This window comes from Phyllobates terribilis, unplaced genomic scaffold (genome assembly GCF_046119375.1).
Source record: "Phyllobates terribilis strain yellow unplaced genomic scaffold, ASM4611937v1 Scaffold_2__4_contigs__length_985480577, whole genome shotgun sequence".
Lineage (NCBI taxonomy): Eukaryota > Metazoa > Chordata > Amphibia > Anura > Dendrobatidae > Phyllobates > Phyllobates terribilis.
In genome coordinates this window covers 869,354,235-869,372,228 of record NW_027362762.1, presented here as the reverse complement: position 1 = coordinate 869,372,228, position 17,994 = coordinate 869,354,235, and the positions used below count along the sequence as shown (strand labels likewise).

The 17,994-nt window shown below is 44.2% G+C and overlaps 1 protein-coding gene across 1 annotated transcript in view; it reads right to left on the bottom strand.

The window, feature by feature from the left end:
• The window catches only part of VEGFD (vascular endothelial growth factor D), a 140,734-nt gene that overhangs the window by 16,677 nt on the left and 106,063 nt on the right, over positions 1-17,994 (bottom strand). The window contains exon 4 of the mRNA XM_073668065.1: positions 15,605-15,750. Coding sequence (XP_073524166.1) covers positions 15,605-15,750 — 146 coding nt within the window. The remainder of the gene's footprint in view (positions 1-15,604; positions 15,751-17,994) is intronic.

Sequence of the window (17,994 nt, the reverse complement as noted above, 5' to 3'; positions counted from 1 at the left end):
CATTATATGGGGGCCCAGCATTCTGCATGGGGGCATTATATGGGGGCCCAGCATTCTGTATGGAGGAAATTATATGGGGGCCCAGCATTCTGCATGGGGGCATTATATGGGGGCCCAGCATTCTGTAGGGAGGACATTATATGGTGGCCCAGCATTTTGCATGGGGGCATTATATGGGGGCCCAGCATTCTGTAGGGAGGACATTATATGGTGGCCCAGCATTCTGCATGGGGGCATTATATGGGGGCCCAGCATTCTGTATGAAGGGCATTATATGGGGGCCCAGCATTCTGCATGGGGGCATTATATGGGGGCCCATCATTCTGCATGAAGGACATTATATGGGGGCCCAGCATTCTGTAGGGAGGACATTATATGGTGGCCCAGCATTCTGCATGGGGGCATTATATGGGGGCCCAGCATTCTGTATGAAGGACATTATATGGGGGCCCAGCATTCTGCTTAGGGGCATTATGTGGGGGCCCAGCTTTCTGTATAGAGGACATTATATGGGGGCCCAACATTCTGTAGGGAGGACATTATATGGTGGCCCAGCATTTTGCATGGGGGTATTATATGGGGGCCCAGCATTCTGTAGGGAGGACATTATATGGTGGCCCAGCATTCTGCATGGGGGCATTATATGGGGGCCCAGCATTCTGTATGAAGGGCATTATATGGGGGCCCAGCATTCTGCATGGGGGCATTATATGGGGGCCCAGCATTCTGTAGGGAGGACATTATATGGTGGCCCAGCATTTTGCTTGGGGGCATTATATGGGGGCCCAGCATTCTGTAGGGAGGACATTATATGGTGGCCCAGCATTCTGCATGGGGGCATTATATGGGGGCCCAGCATTCTGTATGAAGGACATTGTATGGGGGCCCAGCATTCTGCTTAGGGGCATTATGTGGGGGCCCAGCTTTCTGTATAGAGGACATTATATGGGGGCCCAACATTCTGTATGGGGCATTATATGGGGGCCCAGCATTCTGTATGGAGGACATTATATGGGGGCCCAGCATTCTGCATGGAGGACATTATATGGGGACCCAGCATTCTGTATGGGGCATTATATGGGGCCCCAGCATTCTGCATGGGGGCATTATATGGGGGCCCAGCATTCTGCATGGGGGCATTATATGGGGACCCAGCATTCTGTATGCAAGACATTGTATGGGGGCCCAGCATTCTGCATGGAGGACATTATATGGGGGCCCAGCATTCTGCATGGAGGACATTATATGGGGGCACAGCATTCTGTATGGAAGACAATATATGGGGGCCCAGCATTCTGTATGGAGAACATTATATTAGGGCCCAGCATTCTGCATGAGGACATTATATGGGGGCCCAGCATTCTGCATGGGGGCATTATATGGGGGCCCAGCATTCTGTATGGAGGACATTATATGGGGGCCTAGCATTCTGCATGGGGGCATTATATGGGGGCCCAGCATTCTGTAGGGAGGACATTATATGGTGGCCCAGCATTCTGCATGGGGGCATTACATGGGGGCCCAGCATTCTGTATGAAGGACATTATATGGGGGCCCAGCATTCTGCTTAGGGGCGTTATGTGGGGGCCCAGCTTTCTGTATAGAGGACATTATATGGGGGCCCAGCATTCTGTATGGGGCATTATATGGGGGCCCAGCATTCTGTATGGAGGACATTATATGGGGGCCCAGCATTCTGCATGGAGGACATTATATGGGGACCCAGCATTCTGTATGGGGCATTATATGGGGCCCCAGCATTCTGCATCGGGGCATTATATGGGGGCCCAGCATTCTGCATGGGGGCATTATATGGGGACCCATCATTCTGTATGCAGGACATTATATGGTGGCCCAGCATTCTGCATAGAGGACATTACATGGGTGCCCAGCATTCTGCATAGAGAACATTATATGGGGGCCCAGCATTCTGTATGGAGGACATTATATGGGGACCCAGCATTCTGCATGGAGGACATTATATTTGGGCCCAGCATTCTGCATGGGGGCATTATATGGGGGCCCAGCATTCTGTATGGAGGAAATTATATGGGGGCCCAGCATTCTGCATGGGGGCGTTATATATGGGGGGCCAGCATTCTGTATGGAGGACATTATATGGGGGACCAACATTCTGCATGGGGGCATTATATGGGGGCCCAGCATTCTGTATGGAGGACATTATATGGGGACCCAGCATTCTGTATGGAGGACATTATATGGGGGCCCAGCATTCTGTATGCAGGACATTATATGGGGGCCCATCATTCTGCATGGAGGACATTATATGGGGACCCAGCATTCTGTATGGAGGACAATATATGGGAGCCCAGCATTCTGTATGGAGGACATTATATGGGGGCCCAGCATTCTGTATAGAGGACATTATATGGGGGCCCAGCATTCTGCATGGGGGCATTATATGGGGGCCCATCATTCTGCATGGGGGCATTATATGAGGGCCCAGCATTCTGCACGGGGGCATTATATGGGGGCCCAGCATTCTGCATGGGGGCATTATATGGGGGCCCAGCATTCTGTATGGAGGACATTATATGGGGGCACAGCATTCTGTATGGAGGACATTATATGGGGACCCAGCATTCTGTATGGAGGACAATATATGGGGGCCCAGCATTCTGCATGGAGGACATTATATGGGGACCCAGCATTCTGTATGGGGCATTATATGGGGCCCCAGCATTCTGCATCGGGGCATTATATGGGGGCCCAGCATTCTGCATGGGGGCATTATATGGGGACCCAGCATTCTGTAGGGAGGACATTATATGGTGGCCCAGCATTTTGCATGGGGGCATTATATGGGGGCCCAGCATTCTGTAGGGAGGACATTATATGGTGGCCCAGCATTCTGCATGGGGGCATTATATGGGGGCCCAGCATTCTGTATGCAGGACATTGTATGGGGGCCCAGCATTCTGCATAGAGGACATTACATGGGTGCCCAGCATTCTGCATAGAGAACATTATATGGGGGCCCAGCATTCTGTATGGAGGACATTGTATTTGGGCCCAGCATTCTGCATGGGGGCATTATATGGGGGCCCGGCATTCTGTATGGAGGAAATTATATGGGGGCCCGGCATTCTGCATGGGGGGCCAGCATTCTGTATAGAGGACATTATATGGGGGACCAACATTCTGCATGGGGGCATTATATGGGGGGCCAGCATTCTGTATGGAGGACATTATATGGGGACCCAGCATTCTGCATGGAGGACATTATATGGGGGCCCAGCATTCTGTATGCAGGACATTATATGGTGGCCCATCATTCTGCATGGAGGACATTATATGGGGACCCAGCATTCTGTATGGAGGACAATATATGGTGGCCCAGCATTCTGTATGGAGGACATTATATGGGGGCCCAGCATTCTGTATGGAGGACATTATATGGGGGCCCAGCATTCTGCATGGGGGCATTATATGGGGGCCCATCATTCTGCATGGGGGCATTATATGAGGGCCCAGCATTCTGCACGGGGGCATTATATGGGAGCCCAGCATTCTGTATGGGGGCATTATATGGGGGCCCAGCATTTTGTATGGAGGACATTATATGGGGGCACAGCATTCTGTATGGAGGACATCATATGGGGCCTAGTATTCTGTATGGAGGACTATACTGTCCGGTCTGCAATGTGCGCTGCGAGGATTCGCCGGTTTCTGAGATATTGTAGAATTTACAATAGATATCGCTCATGTAATGTAAGAAGTAAGTGAAAGCTTTGGCATTGTACTATATATATATATATATATATATATATATATATATATATATATATATATACAGTACAGACCAAAAGTTTGGACACACCTTCTCATTTAAAGATTTTTCTGTATTTTCATGACTTCGAAAATTGTACATTCACACTGAAGGCATCAAAACTATGAATTAACACATGTGGAATTATATACTTAACAAAAAAGTGTGAAACAACTGAAAATATGTCTTATATTCTAGGTTCTTCAAAGTAGCCACCTTTTGCTTTGATGACTGCTTTGCATACTCTTGGCATTCTCTTGATGAGTTTCAAGAGGTAGTCACCGGAAATGGTTTTCGCTTCACAGGTGTGCCCGGTCAGGTTTAATAAGTGGGATTTCTTGTCTTATAAATGGGGTTAGGACCATCAGTTGTGTTGTGAAAAAAGCAAAAAGAAAAAAGCAGCTAAGTAAAGAAAAATGAGTGACCATCATTACTTTAAGAAATGAAGGTCAGTCAGTGCGAAAAATTGGGAAACTTTGAATGTGTCCCCAAGTGCAGTTGCAAAAACCATCAAGCGCTACAAAGAAACTGGCTCACATGAGGACCGCCCCAGGAAAGGAAGACCAAGAGTCACCTCTGCTTCTGAGGATAAGTTTATCCGAGTCACCAGCCTCAGAAATCGCAGGTTAACAGCAGCTCAGATTAGAGACCACGTCAAGGCCATACAGAGTTCTAGCACCAGACACATCTCTACAACAACTGTTAAGAGGAGACTTTGTGCAGCAGGCCTTCATGGTAAAATAGCTGCTAGGAAACCACTGCTAAGGACAGGCAACAAGCAGAAGAGACTTGTTTGGGCTAAAGAACACAAGGAATGGACATTAGACCAGTGGAAATCTGTGCTTTGGTCTGATGAGTCCAAATTTGAGATCTTTGGTTCCAACCACCGTGTCTTTGTGCAACGCAGAAAAAGTGAACCGATGGACCCTACATGCCTGGTTCCCACCGTGAAGCATGGAGGGGGAGGTGTGATGGTGTGGGGGTGCTTTGCTGGTGACGCTGTTGGGGATTTATTCAAAATTGAAGGCATACTGAACCAGCATGGCTACCACAGCATCTTGCAGCGGCATGCTATTCCATCCGGTTTGCATTTAGTTGGACTATCATTTATTTTTCAACAGGACAATGACCCCAAAAACACCTCCAGGCTGTGTAAGGGCTATATGACCAAGAAGGAGAGTGATGGGGTGCTACGCCAGATGACCTGGCCTCTACAGTCACCAGACCTGAACCCAATCGAGATGGTTTGGGGTGAGCTGGACCGCAGAGTGAAGGCAAAAGGGCCAACAAGTGCTAAGCATCTCTGGGAACTCCTTCAAGATTGTTGGAAGACCATTTCCGGTGACTACCTCTTGAAGCTCATCAAGAGAATGCCAAGAGTGTGCAAAGCAGTCATCAAAGCAAAAGGTGGCTACTTTGAAGAACCTAGAATATAAGACATATTTTCAGTTGTTTCACACTTTTTTGTTAAGTATATAATTCCACATGTGTTAATTCATAGTTTTGATGCCTTCAGTGTGAATGTACAATTTTCATAGTCATGAAAATACAGAAAAATCTTTAAATGAGAAGGTGTGTCCAAACTTTTGGTCTGTACTGTATATTTCTCTGCGGTATCTGTGCATCATGTATCGTGGTATGTGTTAAAGAGGCCCACTGAGACTCTTTCGCCCAGGGCCCACAAAAACCTGGAGCCGGCCCTGACTGCATGGCCTATAAATATCCTTACGCCGACTTGGGGCTTTCCACAAGGATAAATTTTACCCTTTAAAGCTTGCTCACATGAACGTATAATAACACGGCTGAGTGCTGTGCGACAAAACATCAGATAGCACTCGGACCAGTGTTATTCTATGGGGCAGCTCAGATCTGTGATTATTTTCTTATGCCGATTTGGCATGAAAAAACAATCGCAGCATGCTGCGAGTGCAACTGAGAATCAGATGGCACTCACCCATACACGTCTATGGGTGCAAGTGAAACATCGGACTGCAGTCAGATGTCATCCGAGTGCAGTGAGATTACCGTTGATGTCGGCAATGGAGGCGATGGAGAAATTACTTTCTTTGTCTTCTCCGCACCTACGCTGAGACTCTCTCATACAATGCGAGAGCTATACACTAAACTGTGTGCAGAATTATTAGGCAAGTTGTATTTTAGAGGATTATTTTTATTATTGATCAACAACTATGTTCTCAATCAACCCAAAAGCTTAATATTTTTGGAAGTTGGAGTGGGTTTTTTTTAGATTTGGCTATCTTAGGAGAATATCTGTTTGTGCAGGTAACTATTACTGTGCAGAATTATTAGGCAACTAAATAAAAACCAAATATAATCCCATCTCACTTGTTTATTTTCACCAGGTAAACCAATATCAGTGCACAAAATTTAGAAATAAACATTTCTGACATGCAAAACCAAAAACCAAAAAATTTGTGCTCAATATAGCCATCTTTCTTTATGATGACACTCAACAGCCTTCCATCCATAGATTCTGTCAGTTGCTTGATCTGTTTTCGATCAACATTGCGTGCAGCAGCCACCACAGCCTCCCAGATACTGTTCCGAGAGGTGTACTGTTTTCCCTCCCTGTAGATCTCACATTTTATGATGGACCACAGGTTCTCTATGGGGTTCAGATCAGGTGAACAAGGGGGCCATGTCATTATTTTTTCTTCTTTTAGACCTTTACTGGCCAGCCACGCTGTGGAGTAGTTGGATGCATGTGATGGAGCATTGTCCTGTATGAAAATCATGTTTTTCTTGCACGATACCGACTTCTTCCTGTACCACTGCTTGAAGAAGTTGTCTTCCAGAAACTGGCAGTAGGTCTGGGAGTGGAGCTTCACTCCATCCTCAACCCAAAAAGGTCCCACAAGTTCATCTTTGATGATACCAGCCCATACCAGTACCCCACCTCCACCTTGCTGGCGTCTGAGCCAGAGTGGAGCTCTCTGCCCTTTACTGATCCAGCCTCTGGCCCATCAAGAGTCACTAATTTCATCAGTCAATAAAACCTTTGAAAAATCAGTCTTAAGATATTTCTTGGCCCATTCTTGACGTTTTATCTTATGTTTCTTGATCAAAGGTGGTCGTTTTTCAGCCTTCCTTACCTTGGCCATGTACCTGAGTATCGCACACCTTGGGCTTTTTGATACTCCAGTAACGTTGCAGCTCTGAAATATGGCAAAACTGGTGGCGAATGGCATCTTGGCAGCTTCACGCTTGATTTTCCTCAATTCATAGGCAGCTATTTTGCGCCTTTTGTGGCCAACACGCTTCTTGCGACCCTGTTGGCTATTTGCCATGAAACGCTTGATTGTTCAGTGATCACGCTTCAAAAGTTTGGAAATTTCAAGACAGCTGCATCCCTCTGCAAGACATCTCACAATTTTGGACTTTTCAGAGCCTGTCAAATCTCTCTTCTGACCCATTTTGCCAAAGGAAAGGAAGTTGCCTAATAATTAAGCACACCTTATATAGAGTGTTGATGTCATTAGTCAACACCCCTCCTCATTACAGAGATGCACATCACCAGATTTAACTTAATTGGTAGTTGGCTCTCAAGCCTATGCAGCTTGGAGTAGGACAACATGTATAAAAAGTATCATGTGATCAAAACACTCATTTGCCTAATAATTCTGCACACAGTGTAGTGTGACCCCGGCCTTAGACTCATAATATCTTGTAATGGCGTCTAGACAGATCCTACAATGTGTAAGCCATCTGATAGTGAGGAGTGTAAACCATCTGATAGTGAGGATCTACATTTCATTACTTAAAGGGTTTGTCCACTTTTAGAGAAATGGGCCCAAAACTCTGACAAATAACTAAAATAGCAAACTGAGCAGGTACTGACTCACCATGGGCCCAGTGCCAGCTCCCCACCATTGCTCCAGTCTCGGTGCTTTGGCTGTAGTGATAATGTCATGTCAACAGGGCACGTCACCACTCTAATCAGTCACTGAGCACAGCGGATCATACTGTCAACCTCAGCACAGCTGCGGAGCTCGGTGATTGGATAAAGAGATGATGCACGATGTTGATGTGACATCACTGCTGCAGCCAAAACATGAAGACTGGAGCATTGGTGGGGAGCTGGCACTGGACCCATGGTGAGTCAGTACCTGCTCAGTTTGTTGTTTAGGTATTTTACAGAGTTTGGGACCCACTTTCCTGAAAGTGGACAACCTCTTTAGACTTATACCATAAAGTTTATCTAACATTTTGAAATGTTCAATGGTAAAAACGATATTACGGACTTCATTTTCCATCAGTGGCTTCCAGCCAGCCCACGGTCAGACATGAGCTATGCCTTGCAGTGCACACTGTCAAACAAAAATCCTCATACGAGTGCATTTTTGTGCACAATTTTATGATCCCCACTTTATTGTCAGCATACCTCCTGCATCAAATTAATTGACCTCAGAGACAAACCTCGCATTATTTGGGCCCAGACTTCTATAATTTTCCATTGCAGGAGATCAGAGCTAAACAGAAGAGGTTAATAAGAAGCAGACGGCGCTGAATGATTGGTGTTTATCATTCCTTTGTCCTCACTCCTCGCCCGTGTAGAAAACGTGCTCCACCATGGCTCCACACATTGGCCTGCCCGGGGACAAAATGAGAACAACATGGAGACACACCTGACAGGGCCATAACCTCGTGCCTTCAGATATAACTATTTAAACTATTCTTCATATTGAATCAATTTCTATTTACCTCATAAAACCCTTCACTGAAGGACTGAAAGCAAAAAAAAATCTGCAGTCCCCCCTGGTGATTCACGGTGTAAACACATGTGTGGAGGAATGCAGACAATAATGTCCCTGCTTTTTTTGTCAGGAATTTTTGCTTATTGTGTAAGAAGTTTCATTAGACACGCATTGCTCTGTTACATTTTGCAGACATCTCCTGGATTTCAGCGCACGCTTTGGCACCGAGCAAAAGAATGTTTGAAATTTGGTAATAAAAGTTTTGCATAATCAAATATTTTGCAAAAACGTAATTTTTCCACATACTAGTTTCTTGCTTTTGGTTATTTCTAGTCTTTTATGTTGAACGCTTTATTGTCTTTTCATGGAACTTTATATTCTTTTTTTTACATCAATATTTGGTCCAAGCCTTGTAATCTTAAAAGGCACATTTACTTAAGACCAACGTATTGTACACTAAATCATAATTAGTAAATGTGCCAAATTTAACTCATTAATAATCAAGCCTCAAAGGGCTTTAAAGGAGTTTTCGACTTTCATAAAAACTGGTCCCAAGTGATTGCAGACACCCTGTCATGTCCCATTACTTGGTAATCATACAGTATTGTAATGTATTGTTGCTGTTGTGATGCTATGCAATGAGGTTTGCCTTTTAGAAGTTTGTCCTCTCTCTTTCCCTGTCTGTCTCCCTAGCTCTGATGTCAGCACCCCCCCCCCTTCTTATTATTTCCTCATTCTATGTCAGCCTCATTCTTCAGATTTCATGATGCCTTGCACATAGTCAAGGCATCCAGTGGCAGAAGCAGGAAAACAACTCCAAAACACCTTTGAATCTCCATCATATTTGACTGTAGGTACTATGTTCTTTACTTTAGAGGCCTCATTCCATTTTCAATAAACAGTAGAATGATGTGCTTTACCAAAAAGCTCTATCTCGGTCTCATCTGTCCACATGACGCTTTACCAGAAGGATTTTGGGTTACTCATGTACATTTTAGCAAACTGCAGTCTAGCTTTTTCATGTCTCTGTGTCTGCAGTGGGGTCCTCTTGGGTCTCCTGCCATAGCATTTAATTTTATTCAAATGTCGATGGATAGTTCGCGCTGACATTGATGTACCCTGAGCTTGTAGGACAGCTTCAATTTCTTTGGAATTTGATTGGGGCTATTTATCCAACATGCGGATTATCCTGTTTACAACCTTTCATCAATTTTTCCCTGCCGTTCACGTCCAGGGAGATTAGCTACAGTGCCATGAGCTGTAAACATCTTGATGATGTTGCGCACCGTGGACAAAGGAACATCAAGATACTTGAAAATGGATTTTTAACCTTGAGATTGTTGATATTTTTCAACAATTTTGATTCTCAAGTCCTCAGACGGTTCTCTTCTCCTCTTTCTGTTCACCATACTTAGTGTGGCACACAGACACACAATGCAAAGATTGAATCAACTTCTCCCCTTTTTATCTGGTTTCAGGCGTGATTTTCATATTGCCCACACCTGTTACTTGCCGCAGGTGAGCTTGAATGAGCATCACATGCCTGAAACAAAGTTGTTTACCTGCAATTTTGGAAAGGTGAAAACAATTTTGTCCGGCCTTTTTTGGGATTTGTTTGCAATTTTGTCTAATTTGCCTTTTTTTCTCTGTTTTATTTTGTGTTGTTCCAATACACACAAAGGAAATAAACATGTGTATAACAAAATGTGCAATAATCTTCTGGGAGAAATACTTCATTTTCTGGAATAATTTCAAGGGTTCCAACACTTTCAGCCATGAATGTATATACAGTTATATGAAAAAGTTTGTGCACCCCTATTAATCTTAAGCTTAATGTTTTCTTAAAATTGGTGTTTTTGCAACAGCTATTTCAGTTTCATATATGTAATAACTGTTGGACACAGTAATGTTTCTGCCTTGAAATGAGGTTTATTGTACTAACAGAAAATGTGCAATCTGCATTCAAACAAAATTTGACAGGTGCATAAGTATGGGCACCTTTATCATTTTCTTGTTTTAAATACTCCTACCTACTTTTTACTGACTTACTAAAGCACTTTTTTTGGTTTTGTAACCTCATTGAACTTTGAACTTCATAGCCAAGTGTATGCAATCATGAGAAAAGCTACTTAAAGTGGCCACTTGCAAGTTGTTCTCCTGTTTGAATCTCCTCTGAAGAGTGGCATCATGGGCTCCTCAAAACAACTGTCAAATGATCTGAAAACAAAGATTATTCAACATAGTTGCAAAAACACCAATTTTAAGAAAACATTAAGCTTAAGATTAATAGGGGTGCCCAAACTTTTTCATATAACTGTATATATTATAGGGATTCACTCTCTCAGGTAGGCATTAGATATTGTTCACACAGGCAATGCAGTTTGGTCCAAAAATGTGCAGTTTTATTGCTTTCATAAAGCTCCAAAGGATTCAAAACTAAAAACAGCCTCTTCTGCGCACAAAGGTATCACAGCAAGGGCAAACAGTTCACTTAAAGGGAACATGTCATGTCCTGTCTACAATGTAAACTGCCCCATTGTGATGTTAGTGATGCAATGTGCATCACTAACACTCTTTTTTCATTAAAATTGGTGCGAATATCATGAATATATAGCACTTTATATACTTATATCATACCTGTTCGTTTAGTCATAAGGGTGTGATCCTCGCATTCAGTCATTGCTGGCGCTGCCCACGCATTTGAATTCTGCTCCTGGCTCATGCTGAAGTAAGTATGGGGCGCTTGTGCAGTATGACATGGCCAGCCAGCAAAGCTTGCAGCGCTGGGAGCGACGCATGCGCTGTGATGAGCGGCTCCCCACATATGCGCAGTGAGGCTGTGTAGTACCCAGCTTCACTGCGCATGCGCAGACCCCAGCGTCAGTGGCCAAGGCTTCGACATCGAATACTGTAGTGGCCAATGCCCAAGCAACCAAGGCCTCAGCGGAAAAAAATCGGTGGCCAAGGCCCCAGTGGTGGTCTCAGCGGCCATGAAGCCCAAGAAGTAGAAGAAGGGTAAGAGAACCGTCGCCCCCATACAGACCCCCCCCCACTGTCACCCCCATCCCAACCCCACTCCACCTCGGCCACCCCTACTGTAGATTTCAACTCCTTCCCCTATTCCTCAGCAGGTGTCTTTTCCCCTGCTTCAAAGGCTACTCCCCTTCGAAGACCATAATTGCGGTAGACCTTAACCTTCTTTCACCTATGGCAAGGAAGGAGGAGGACAGCTGCATTGCTAAAGCCTACAAGAAAATCATTGTGGAAGCCATGGAGAGTGAGGAGGAGGACCTCCTCCTGGAGCCAGAAGAGATGGATCAGATGGTGGAGTACCTGGTAGCTGAACCAGAGGTGGAGGAACTGGCAGCTGCCAAGATCCCATAGCTGTTTGATCAGCTAGTAGAAAATGGCCTGCTGGAGATCCAGTCACCAGTAGTCACCAAAGAAGAGGTTCTACCCGACCAGAGTGGTAACTAGGACATATCCCCTGCTCTAACCTTTTCATTTTTTCTCCTAATGATGACTAACATTAACATCTTTTCCATTAATGTTAGAGTATTAGGGACAAGCTCAGACATCGACTGTTTACGCCTCTATTACTGCTCAGTTGAATGATGTTTAAAGGTTGTAAAATGTTCTCTTCCCTCATCTAGGTCTTTCAACTATCTGGCCATGGAGTGCTCCCACTGCAGATCTGTGGGTCACTATTCTGATCAAGATAGGTGCTTTCACACTTGATTCCGTTCAGGAGCTTGTTTGCGGCAGGATACTGGTTGCAGACAGAACCTGGGCTGGGGAACCTGCCGGGTTCAACAATATGTATGTGTTTCCTGTGAAGAATGAGCACCTGGAACTCCTCCAGGTCCTGCAACCTCAGCTCGCCACTACCAGGATTGTAGTGATGCCTGATTAAGGAGGACGGATGTAGTACTGGCACATCTGCCAAGTTGGGTGTCACATCTAAGCTGCTCATCGAGATGGTTACCAAGGCCTCTTTTGTAGACATTGTGAGTTCCCTGGGGAGAAGCTCCACAAACTATTAATGGAGCCGACCCGATGGCTCGCTCCACTCCAGGATTGACTTTGTGTTCACCTCTTGGGCAGTCAGGCAGAATAGGCGCTCAATAGTCCCCTGCTTCTTCTCTGACCACAGAGCCATTTACTTTCAAGGTGTCCTCACCCAAAGTTTTCCCTCTGGCCCCAGCTCCTGGAAGCAGCCTGTACCAGCAGAGAACAATGCAGAAGTCCTGAAGGAACTTCGAGTCGCTTATGTTACGTGGTGGTCCTACAAGAGAGGTTTTCAGAGCAATTGTGATTGGGAAGGAAAACGTAATGTGGGTCATCAGCAAATTCTACAGTGACTTCTACTCTACTCCCGCAAGATTACTGACCCCGAAGTTGCTGATAAGTTCCGATCAGGTATCACTTAACATATTTATCTTGCAGGCGCAGCGGCCATGGATGTCCCTCTGATGGTGGGCTAATTGCTATCTGACGCTAAATCCTTTAGGACTGGCAGGACTCCAGGTAGTGACAGTCTTCCAGCAGTGCTCTATGTAGCTTGGGAGACCTCATCTGTGCGGACCTGTTAGAACTGTCAGAGGAGATGGTGGTGGAGGGCAGAATTCTTCCATCTTTATGGGAAGGAATGGTCACAACTCTGTACAAGCGGAAGGGAGAGAGATGCAACCTGAAGAATTAGCGTCCCATCACTCTTCTGAACGTGGACTAACAGATCCTGGCCAAAACGATGGTGATGTCACAGGAGACGGTCACAGGATAGATCATCCACCTGGAGAAGACTTGTGACATCCCCATACGTTGCATCACAGAGAGCCTTGCTCTCATGAGGGACACGGTCGAGTATATCAAGACCCGCTCTGCTCACGCAGCCCTGTTTTTTTTAGATTAGGAAAAAAAGGCCTTCGACTGTGTTTCCTACGAGTTCATGGGCAAAGCGCTGCACAGGTTAGGTTTGGGTAACATGTTTTGTTCTTAAGTCCAACTGTTGTACCTTGACATTCACAGTGTTGGCGAACAGCTGGAGGACTGACCCCTTTCCGGTCCTCTTTGGGATCAGATAAAGGCTTCCCTCTGTCATCTCTTCTTTTTGTTTGTGCTATAGAACTCTTCACAGAGTCTATCCAGCAGAATAAAGAGATCAGAGGGATCATTGCACCGTTACTGGAACGACAAGAGGTCAAGTGCTCACTCTACATGGATGACATGACCATTTTCTGTGCTGACCAGAGCTCAGTCAACTTTCTCGTCCAGACGTGCGAGACCTTTGCACAAGCTTCAGAGGCTAAGGTCAATTCTGGGAAGTTGGAAGCCATGCTTTTCCGTCACTGTCAACGGGCCTCCTCCACCCCCTTCGCCTTCAACATGCAGTCGGATTTTATCAAGAGTCTGGTTCAGGAAGTAAGGAGTGGCCATCAAGTCTTGGGAAGAACGCTTGGCCAAGATAAACAAGAGAATTGGACTGTGGAGCCACAGATGCATCAGTTGTGAGTGCAAAGTGCTCTTCCTACGCAACGAGGTTATACTGTGCTACAGGGCCCTGACCTTGCCCCCTCATGTCACTGTGTGCATGAAGAGCCATTACCAGGACAGTGTTTCACTTTGTTTGGGGTTCCAAGATGGACAGAGTGAAGAGGACTGCCATGTACAAGGAGCCACACAAGGGCGGAAGGGCAGCCCAGAAATCCCCACCCTCCTGCTGACCTTCTTTGTGTGTGACTGTATGCGGACTCTGAGAGTGAAGAGAGGCTCTGCGGGCAGCTCCATGTCTCGCATGTTCCTACTTCCTTTTTGGAGGAGAATCCACTGGGACAAATGGGACCGCTAATACCCCTAAAACTGGTCGGCACCCTGATTCTATGAAGATGTTGTCCAGTTCATGGGGGAACATTAATTGGAGGGAAACAAGCCCGATTTGTGGAAGCCAAAGACCATTCACAAACTCAGTCAAGGTTGAAGAGAACACTCAAGTACTCTATGCCGACACGTTGAAAAATGTGTGAACTAATATGTCATCCAACAGGTTGATCAACGGGTACAAGGACTTGTCGTGGATGGCGATACAGAGAGGGCTGCCCGTCCGGTCATTCATGCATGCCCAGAACCTGTGTAAGACCCGGTACTGCCCAAGGTGCCCCTTCGTGGAGGAAACATCTGTGCATATCTTTTGGGATTGCCATTTTGCACCACCCCTGTTGGTTGCCCTGGAGGACGACGTGAGGAACTCTTTCCCCAATGCAAGCATATAATACCCTGCGGTACTTTACGGACTCTTCCCTGGGGTTCATACTGTAGAAGCCATCCAGAGCCTGCTCAGAGACTATTCCGTCTAGGACAGTCCAGATGACGACGATGAGGATGAGGACTAATCCCCTTATCTTCCCCCTCACCCCTCCATGCGTATTGTCTTCAATAAAGCTTTGGGGCTGTGATTTTCCCCCTCCCTATCCTCTGTTTCCCATTACCATTATCGCGGTTCATCGTACTTTATTCCTTTACCAGTTTTTCTTTTCAGCTTGTGTGTTTGTGTAGTATAGGAGTTTGATGTATAGTTTAGTGCGTCATACGCTTATGCTATGTCATAATGATGTAGAATGATGTGTGGGCTGAAGCACAGTACACTGTTTGTTAGCCCTTTGGACAAATGCCTGTAAATAAAGATTTTATTCATTAAAAAAATGGATCATTAAACGAATGATTATCATTTTGTATATAGTTGATGGATGCTTTTTCAAAATCTCATTTAAATGGGCCCTAATTAGACCCTTGTCTATGTATTGGTAATCAAATGCAACATAGGAATGTATCAGCACTAAACACAAAGACAATCTTGTGTACTCTATTTTTAAATAAATAAAAAAGTCTATTTTAATAAGAAGAATGTTATTGAAGTGGAAAATATAATGGCATGGTTTTATCAGCTCTTAAAATAAATGTTTCATACAAAGCATAATGAGTGCCAGACACTGAGTCAGTCACCCCTTAAAATTGGTTTGATAAAGTATTTCCTGAGTGTCGTACTCCCTATTATTACTAGTGAGATGCAGGCAAATAACTGAAGAAATCTCGTAATAATTACCCATATTCTGGATAGCGCACTGATCTGCGAATGATGGTGGGTGTATAACGAGAGCCAGTGGAGGAACATTTGCAGCTTGTGTGATTGGCAATCTTGATAGTTACAGGTTCTGGTGCCTGAGTCAAAGGCAAGGAAATTTGAAAAACCTAATGAAAAAAATATAATGAGAGTTATCATGGTGGTGCAGTATGAGAAACATATTACGGTCCATATTCAAGTTCAAAATGTGCATTTTATATCTTCAGCACCCCCAGCTCCTCTAGATCCCAGCTTCCTGCTTGCTAATTGGGTGGTGTGCTCCTGATGATTGAGTTTGGAGCATGACATAGTAGTGCTGCTGACCTGAACTGTGCGCTCTCCCCATGCTGCTAGGAGAGAAAGCTTCGCCAGTGCAGCATCAAATCTTGTCAGCTTCTAGGCATCGTTTGCAAGTCCTATAAAAAGGAGTTTGCGCCCCTACACTCCTTGTCCAGAAGTCTGCAGAGGATAAGTTAAGAGACTGCAGAGGTTGCCATTAACTTAGATAACAAGCAGTAAACAGTAGAATTAAAAATCCATCTGTTCTTGAGAAAGGAGAGGATTTTTAACAAGAGGTAAATTGCAAGAGGTAAAGTTTTAACAAGCACTTTACAACTGTAACCATATGAGAATATTTCTTTGAAAAAAAAAAAAAAAAAAAAAAGGCGGTCATCTCCCCTGACATGTTTGTTTCAGCAAATTTTTGTATTCGTTGTAATATTACAATAAATATTCTGGAGCATGTTTTCTTAGAGCTCTGCAGATCATGTTAAAATGAAAAGAAAGACACTGCATGGCACTCTATATTTTACTTTAAAATAACGGATAACTTGACAGAAACCCAACAGGGCTCCAGTATAGTCAATGAGGTCCATCGGCCACCATTAGTCTCCATCAGGTTCCCTGTAGGTGTCTGTTTTTCTTGTCTATTGAAGAAACAGATAAACAGAACCGATACAAGAGATCCTTTATCGGAACAGAAAAAATGCAAAAAGAGAACTCAGATCGCTAGTATGAACTTCATCGAAGTCATTTTATCTTTGAAAACCCCTTTAAATAATGACTCTAGAAACATCACCCATCTTTTGTTCTCTGCAAATCAATTGCTGCCTGGGCTTGCTTGAATGTGTTTGTGCAGGAACTGGGCAAGGTTAGAGGTGTAGCTTAACAAAAAAATATTTACGGTACTCTATTTAATTATTTAATAATTGGGAGGTATAGGGCAATACCATTTTTAGACCCACACTACAGCAAGATATTTGAATACAACTTTAAATACAAGTAAAAAAAAAAAAAAGTATCACTTTCTTTTTAATACATTAATAAATCATAGGCTATGTTCCCACATTGCGTTTTTGCTGCATTTTTTTCTGCAGGCAAAACCTGATCTCTTGGCAGTAAAGAAGCTGTTTACAAAAAGCAAGTTGTGCTGCGTTTTTGCTGTGGTTTTTTTTGCTGCTGATTATGTGTCATTGTCTACAGTGCATGTTTAATAAAGTTAGTTTTATTCACCAAAAATGCAACAAAAATTAATAGTTGTAGTTTTATGCACTTTCTCATTGCTTTCTATGGTGAAAAAAAATGCAGCAAAAACTGTGAAAGAAGTGACATGCAGCAGATTTCAAATTCAGTCAGGAAAGAAAAAAAAACAGACCCAACAAATCTAGACACATCAAAACCAGACACAAACCATGGATAAGAGTGGCACAGTTTAAGAAAAAAAAACAATTCTTTTTAGCTTTATAAACCCCTTATGATCTATTTGCTTAATTTACTCATTGACTGTAGATTCCAAAAAAGTCTTCAGCAGCAGCCATTAATACTTTTTCAACCCAAGATTGTCTAATATTACTTGTGCTGATGTAGATAAAGATAAGTCAGGATATCTCTGAAATAAAGGTCTTTTTCATTTGAAAGAACAATTATAAGTGACTAAGTTGCCCTATTTCCAGCATATGTAGTGTCAGAACAGATCGTTCCCCACCTAATCCTTCATGTCTGATAAGTCGGCAGAACTAAAGACTGAATTACCAAGAATGAAATACATTTGGTCGGTATTTGCTGTATATTTTTGGCAGTTGTCACAGGGAATGTATGAAGAGTGTAGTGAGTGTGTGGAGCAGGCTCAGGAGCTGAACCTACTCTATATGCTTTGGATGTCAGCTCATCATTCCGCCTCTCGCGCTGCACAGTGTGAGACCCGGGACTTTTTTGTGTGTGTGTTTATTTCTTTTGAACATGAAGTTAGTAATGGGGGTGTCTGACAGACACCTCTCCATTACTAACCCCAGGACTTGATGTCAGCAACAGCTGCTGATATCAACCCCACAAACCCATTACCCCGATTGCCAATGCAGCAGGTCAATGAGGAA